Below are 7,385 nucleotides of genomic sequence, written 5' to 3'. Positions count from 1 at the left end.
GTATTTTAGTAGAGATAGGGTCTCATCACATTGGCCAGGCCGGTCTCGAACTCCTGACCTCAAGTGATCTGCCCATATCGGCCTCCCAAACTGCTGGGATTACAGGCATGAGCCCCAGCGCCCAGACTCTACCTGCCGTTGGATTTAGGTCCTACCTGGATAATCTAAGATGATCTCTGCATCTCAAGATGCTTAACTTACATCTGCAAAGTCGTTTTTTCCAAATAAGGTGACATTTGCAGGCTCTGGTGGACATATCTTTTTCTTTTCTTTTTTTTTTTTCTTTTTTTGAGACGGAGTCTCGCTCTGTCACCCAGGCTGGAGTGCAGTGGCATGATCTTGGCTCACTGCAAGCTCTGCCTCCCGGGTTCATGCCATTCTCTTGCCTCAGCCTCCCAAGTAACTGGGACAGGTGCCCACCACCACGCTTGGCTAATTTTTCTGTATTTTTAGTGGAGATGGAGTTTCACTGTGTTAGCCAGGAAGGTCTCAATCGCCTGACCTCCTGATCCACCCACCTGAGCGTCCCAAAGTGCCGGGATTACAGGTGTGAGCCACTGCACCCAGCTTCTGGTGGGTATACCTTTTTAGGGGCCACCATTCAGTCCACCACAGGGTGATCTGACCTGACATCACAAGTTTGATGGGGTGAAAAATCAGTACTCTCATGGGTCATGACCTGCTAGGGGGTAGAGCAGCCTCCACACACCGTGTCCTGGCAGATCTAGAGCCAGAAGGAAGGCAGCCATCAGCCTGGGTGCGAGAGATGAGGAAACAGGGCTGGGGAGGGCAGGCTCATCCGGAGCAGGCTTTGAACTTGGGGCTGTCTAGCTGAATCAGGAGCATCACTGGGCCCACCTCCGGGCAGCTTGTCGGGGCCTATTTCCAGGACCATGTCTGCCTCCTGGAAGAGCTCAGAAACCCAGGAGGCCGGGAGAGAAGAATGCTCTGTGGGAAAGATATGCGTGACTCTAGCCAGCAACTTCAAAGGAAGCAGACAGGCCTGATTCTTTTATCCAGAGGAACGTAACTGAAGGAGGCCTGTTAAAGGCCGGCGGGAGGGCCTGGGGAAGTGGCCTCTGGTTCTGCCAGAGTGGACGGCCCAGGGCCCGGCCCAGGAGGTGAGGTGGTAAGCACCTCCTACCCCTGGTGTTGGACGTGGACGAGGGGCGCTGCTGCCAGAGCAGGCGTTTAGAGAGGCCTCCAGGAGTGCTCAGGGGAAGGGGACGGGACTCTGTCAGCTCACGGTGAGCCCCAAAGGTGGGAAGATTGAGACTAAAAGCTCGTGTTGGTCCATGGTTGAGCTGAAGCTGTGACCCAGGGCCTGGTGTGGGCTGCAGGGCTGCAGCTTTTTCTCACTTTTGCAGGGGCGCCGGGACTGGGGCTCCGGCTGAGCCTGTTGTGCAGACGTGGCCAGACTGCGTGAGAGGCCGGTGGGAGGGGACAGGAGCCGGGAGGGCAGGGGGCTGGGGCGGGCGCCACCTCACCCCACTAATTGGGAAGAGGAGACTGTGTCATGAGATTCCCAACGATGATGGGGGGAAGTGGCCACTCTGTAGCAGATTTTATGAGGTTTGCAGTCTCAGGAAGAGGTTTTCTCTGTGGAGGAGGGAAGGGAGGACTGCCAGCCATGGCAATAGGGAGTGGCAGGGCTGTGCTGTGTGCCTGAGAGCCTGAGCTAAGTCCATGTGCATGGTCCGCAGCGGGACAGGCTGGAGCCGGCCACAAACCTGCCCAAGCAGTGAGGCCTCTTCAAAGACGCTGGGAATTTTCAACTAATCAGTGAAACCTGGGAGGCTGTGGCCTCGGAGGCAAATCCCACGTGGGTGCCTCTGGTCACTCAACCCTCACCCGCTTGGAGGCACCCCCCAACACCTGCCTGCTTGGACAGGCTGGAGGGCCTGGAGCCCTGCCCCTGTTGTGCTCTGGGCTGAGCCTCTCTGCTGGGCACACAAACTTCCTGCCACCCTGCCCAGAGGCAGTCCATGGCTCTGCCCTCTAGAAGTTCCTAGGCCAGTGAGGCCAGCATGTGCCAGGCTTTTTCACTCTGTGCCAGTTTCAGAGATGCCTGGAGACTCAGACACTGCCCCATTCCTGGGTAGTTCTTAGTCTGATGTGGGAGGCACAGATGGCCCTGACCCAGTCTGATGGAAGAGGCACAGATGGGCTTGATCTGGTTTGATGGGGGAGGAACAGATGGCCCTGACTTAGTCTAATGGGGGAGGAACAAATGAGGCTCTGATCTAATCTGATGGGAGAGGCACAAATGGCTCTGACCCAGTCTGATGGAAGAGGCACAGATGGCCCTGACCCTGTGTAATGGGAGAGGAACAGATGAGGCCCTAATCTGAGGGGAAAGGCACTGATGGCCCTGACCCAGTCTGATGGGGGAGGCACAGATGGCACTGATCCAGTCTAATGGGGGAGGCACAGATGGTCAGTGTGATGGGGGAGGCACAGATGGCCCTGAGCCAGTCTGATGGGGAAGGCACAGATGACCCTGATCCAGTTTGATGGGAGAAGCACAGACGACCCTGATCCAGTTTGATGGGAGAAGCACAGATGACCCTGACCCCATCTGATGGGGGAGGCATAGATAAGGCCCTGATCTAATCTGATGGAGGAAGCGCAGATGGCCCTGACCCAGTCTGATGGAGGAGGAACAGATGGCACTGACCCAGTCTAATGGGGGAGGCACAGATGGTCAGTGTGATGGTGGAGGAACAAATGGCCCTGACCTAGTCTGATGGGGGAGGCACATGGCCCTGCCTGACCCAATCTGACTGGCAGGAGCACATGGTGGCAGAAGGAGCAGGGGACTCTGGAGTCCACAGAGGTGGGTTTAAATCCTCCTTTCTCTTATCAGTGGGCCCTTGGGCATGTAATGAAACCTCTCTGAGCCTGTGTTCTCTCTGATAAACTAAAACAACCACATCTATTCCATGGGTGCTCTGAGAGCTCCAGGGGATAAAATCTTAAAGCTGCAGGCGTAGAGCACTCAGATTTGTTTGCAGCCCTGATTGATACACGTTTGTTAAAACCTTACCTGAATGGTATGTTATCTTAGCTGCTCCTGTGAGGTGGGTGGCAAGCACTATCTCTGTCCCCTTTCACCAATGACACGGTTGAGCACTGAAGAAAGGAAGGGGGCACCCCCGCGTCCACCGTGAACAAGGAGGACACAGTGACAGTGGGGGAAAGAGCAGCAGGCAAGGGTGGCCAGGTCACCTGCTGTCATTCACGCAGCCTGTGAAGCCTTGGGCAAGACCCTTCCTCTCTGTGGGTTTCTATTTCCCAGTGGTGCAATGCGGGGGCTGCACATTCAATCCCATTGTGGGTACCAGATTCATTTCTTCTAATGACATCTCTCCCCAAGACTATGCTGTGAATGTGATAAAAGCAGAACTTCTCTGGCTTCACTTCTGCCCCCCGAACCCCCTCCCTTGGCCCGTTGGCCCACCTACCCCACTTCTGGCCGGGACAATCTCTCAGACCCCTCCAATGCCACTGCCCAAGCCCCAGCCTTTTGGCATCCGTGTACAGAACTCTTTTTCTTCCACCCACGATGTCTTGTGCACAGCCTGGGTAACGCGTGAGCCCCAGAGTCATGCCCTCCCCCTTCACTGGTCATGCAGCAGACTCAGCTGTGAGACCCTGGACAAGTCACTTAACTTCTCTGGGTCTCAGCTTTTCCATCTGTAAAACAGGGAAGGGTTAAGCACAAAGTAAATGCTCAATCAGGGTCTCCGTGTACAGTTGCACAGGTTGTTCACAAAAATATATATGTGGTGCCCTTGTCTATGATTACAATTACCTGTTTCCCTCCTTGCTCTTGCTTCAAGTGAGCTCGGCCCTCGCTCTGCAGTGGAAGCTGGGGAAGAAGTTCCCCAGAGCTGTGCCTCTGTGCAGGGGCCGTGGGACTTGCCCCTATCCCCAGCCCCTCCCCAGCCTGGTGCCTGTCTCTGTGGGGCCCTCTCCACCTACCTCTCTCTCTGCCCTGTATGTGCTGCTTATAGGCACGGACCCAGAGGAGACCATTCTCCACGCCTTCAAAGTGTTCGACACTGAAGGAAAAGGTTTCGTCAAGGCCGATGTGTAAGTTCCCCCTGACTGCCTTGGGTTTTCCTCCCTGCAAAGTCTCACGGGAATAAGCCAGCTCTGGGCTGGGGTCAGGATGGGTGGCAGCCCAGTCTCCTCAACCAAAAGCCAGGAGCTGGGGATCCGGCCCAGTGATATTGCTTCATGTCCCTTCCTCTCTCTGGGTCTTGGTGTCCCCTTCTCTGTGTGTGCGTGGAAGTAGAAATGGATAAGAAGTGGTGGGTCAGGCTGGGCGCGGTGGCTCACGCCTGGAATCCCAACACTTTGGGAAGCCGAGGTGGGCAGATCACTTGAGACCAGAAGTTCCAAACCACCCTGGCCAACACAGCAAAACCCCGTCTCTACTGAAAATTTTTTTAAAAAATTAGCCCTGCATGGTGGTGCGCGCCTGTAATCCCAGCTACTCTGGTAGCTGAGGCAGGAAAATCGCTTGAACCCAGGAGGTGGAGGTTGCAGTGAGCCAAGATCGCGCCATTGCACTCCAGCCTGGGCGACAGAGTGAGACACTGTCTCAAAAAAAAAAGAAGTGGTGGGTCACTCCAAGAGAGCTTCCTAGTGGGGTGGGTGTTGGGGCAAAGGCGGGCCTTGAAGGATGACTACGGGTTGCCCAGGCTAGGGCGGGAACAGCATTCTAGATGAGGGAACAGAGAGCTCGGAGGGCCAGGGCTTGGCGTGTGCATGTTTGTTTGGAGTTGGCTGCAGTTGGAGGGTGTGGGTGGAGGTGGTATAGGGGAGACTGAGCACAGAGTGGCAGGCAGGGCCTGTTGGAGTGGCTCACACCCTAGCCCCTGGACTCTGTGTCTGCCCTGGGAGCATGGGAGAACCTGAGGAGGAGTTAGGGAAGGACACCATGGAGGCCAGCCTGGAGAAGGAGAGGAGAGGGTTGCAGCTCCTAGGAAGGTCATGGCCGTCAAGACGGAGTCGGGCAGACAGATAAGCAAAGAGCCAGGGACCAGTGCCCATAGGATCCAGGGTCTGGGGAGAGGACTGAGCCAGATCGTAGCCAGCACCGCCTCGGGCAAGACAGCAGTAAGGACTGGGGAAGGTGACCAGCTCACTTGGAATGCCTGAAGGGGAAGTGGCTGCAGGCAGCTGTCCGGCAGGCACTGGGGCTGCCATCGTGAGGGTAGGCGTGCCCCACCCAGTGACAACACGAGAGCAGAGAGCCAAGGATTGCAGGCGGGAGTGGGCGGGGGAGTGGCAGCCTTCCCAGGACCCAGGATTTAGGGCTGACCTCTGAGCTGTGCCCAGGCAGTCCCTTCAGAACCTTGCTGGACCTGAGGGTGGCCTCGGGCAGGTGAGATTTCTCCCCAGGCCCAGGCTTCCTGATCAATTACTGTAATGCTGCCGGCCTTCAGGTTTTGAGGCGAGTTTTGCTAGTTTTGAGATTCTCACATATGGAGGTGGAGGGGGTGAAGGCAGATGCAGCAGGGGTGGAGGTGGAGAGGGTCTGTCCTGTTTCACACGTTCTTAACTCCAAGACCATGAGTCACATACTCCCCTGGGATGGGGAGGGGATGCTGAGGGTTGCTCCAGGCCACAGTCCTCCCCTTCACCCCTCCCTCGGGGTCTGTGGCTCCTACCTCCATCCTGGGGACCTGGGGAAGCGTCAGAGGCATCCCTGGAGTGACCCCGAGCCCTCCCTCTACTGTCAACCACCTTCACTCTCAAGGACAAGGCCAGAAAGACCCTTTGGGGACCTAATTTGGGAACTGAAGGCACTGCCTTGGGACACGGGACCTGAATCTGTAGCTGCAGGCCAGGCAGGCCAGACGGGCCATGACAGAGGCTCTGGTTGAAACAGAGTCTGTGAAAAGTCCCCAGCCTGGAGAGCTGGAAACTGTGACTGGCCCACAGAAACATAAATAATGGAAAATGTGCATTGGTCCTTAGCGAGGTCTGCCGCAGCTGGTGCCAGAGTGGGTGGACGAGGCCCCGCTCAGCTGCCCGATACCATCCCTGCCCACTGAGCTCTCTTAAGAACCCTGCAGGACCCTCCAAACTTGAAGGGGCACCAGTCCCTTGCAGGCCCAAGAGGACACAGACCTGGACAGGCCTTCCTATACCCTTGGCAGAGCACAAGCATCTTGTCGTCTCTAAAGCGTTTTGCAGATGTCAGTGAACATCACAAGCTGGAGAAAACAGTGTGTCCAGAATCAGGCAAAAGAGGCTCTGCGCTGGGGGACCTGAGGTGTCTCCCCTCAATGATCCAGAGCTTGGTTATAGTGCATGATGGGAAGTCAGAGTAGCCCCCATGTTGGGGTCCCCAGGTCATTCCATTTGGTCCCCACTTGATACTGGGAGGAAAGCCCACTTCACAGAGAAAGAAACTGAGGTTCAGAGTGCCCCCATGTTGGGGTCCCCAGGTCATTTCTTTTGGTCCCTACCTGATGCTGGGAGGAAAGCCTACTTCATGGAGGAGGAAACCGAGGTTCAGAGGCTACTTGGCCATTGGAGTAGCCTGGCCTCCTGGGCCAGGACGTCCCCCTGCCCCCACTTGCCCCTCATCACCCCTGGGGTCTGCATGTTCAAGCTGGATATCCCTTTCCCTGAACATGACTGTGTCTCTCCCTTGAACAGCATCAAAGAAAAACTTATGACCCAGGCAGACCGCTTCAGTGAGGAGGAGGTAAATTGGGATTTTGGTGGGTCACAGCAGATTCTCTGCTCTGGCTCCCACCTGGCCTGGTGCAGGCTGACTCTCTGCTCCTTCCCAGGTCAAGCAGATGTTTGCAGCGTTCCCCCCAGATGTGTGCGGCAACCTGGACTACAGAAACCTGTGCTACGTCATCACTCATGGTGAAGAGAAGGATTAGGGGATCACGAGTCTCCCCAGCGTTCAAGGGCAGAAGACACTGTTGCGGGGTGTGACAGGGAACTCTTGCAGCCGGCGGGTGCAGGAAAAAGTCTTCCCTTGTCTATGGTTGGGGACAAAGCAAGAATAAATAATGCTAACGAGGTCTGAGTTTGTGCGGTAAATGCTCCAGTGAGGGAGAAAACGAAACATTCCTATCTTGTTGGTTTTTCCAAAACTTTTTTGTTTCTCTGGCTCTGCTCAAATGTTCCCGAGGAGCTGGTGTTTAGAGCTAATTGACAGTTTTAACGATTCCCAGCTAAGCCACAGGATATTGCCTTCATTTATGGAGCTTTTATTAAGCACCTAGTGCGTGCCAGAGGCTGTGCTGGTCCCAGGGATTCTCAGAGGAGCCAGGACTGTCCCTGGGTGGGAAGATGGTACTGACTGCAGTGAGGGAGGCAGAGGAGGGGGCAAAAAGTGGGGTGGGGAC

At 55.8% G+C, this 7,385-nt stretch overlaps 1 protein-coding gene across 2 annotated transcripts in view; it reads left to right on the top strand.

The window, feature by feature from the left end:
- Positions 1 to 7,052, top strand: part of MYL10 (myosin light chain 10) — a 14,725-nt gene extending 7,673 nt beyond the window's left edge. Inside the window, exons 5-7 of one of the 2 annotated variants that reach the window (XM_017857604.1) lie at positions 4,017 to 4,095; positions 6,679 to 6,727; positions 6,816 to 7,009. In XM_017857604.1, coding sequence (XP_017713093.1) covers positions 4,017 to 4,095; positions 6,679 to 6,727; positions 6,816 to 6,914 — 227 coding nt within the window. In that variant the 3' untranslated portion in view covers positions 6,915 to 7,009. Of the gene's footprint in view, positions 1 to 4,016; positions 4,096 to 6,678; positions 6,728 to 6,815 lie in introns of both variants that reach the window. The other variant, XM_017857605.1, reaches the window with a different exon arrangement.
- The last annotated feature ends 333 nt before the right edge of the window (positions 7,053 to 7,385 follow it).

Source organism: Rhinopithecus bieti, unplaced genomic scaffold (assembly GCF_001698545.2).
Source record: "Rhinopithecus bieti isolate Rb0 unplaced genomic scaffold, ASM169854v2 scaffold_42772, whole genome shotgun sequence".
In the NCBI taxonomy this organism is placed as follows: Eukaryota; Metazoa; Chordata; class Mammalia; order Primates; family Cercopithecidae; genus Rhinopithecus; species Rhinopithecus bieti.
This window is presented reverse-complemented; position numbering and strand designations above follow the sequence as displayed.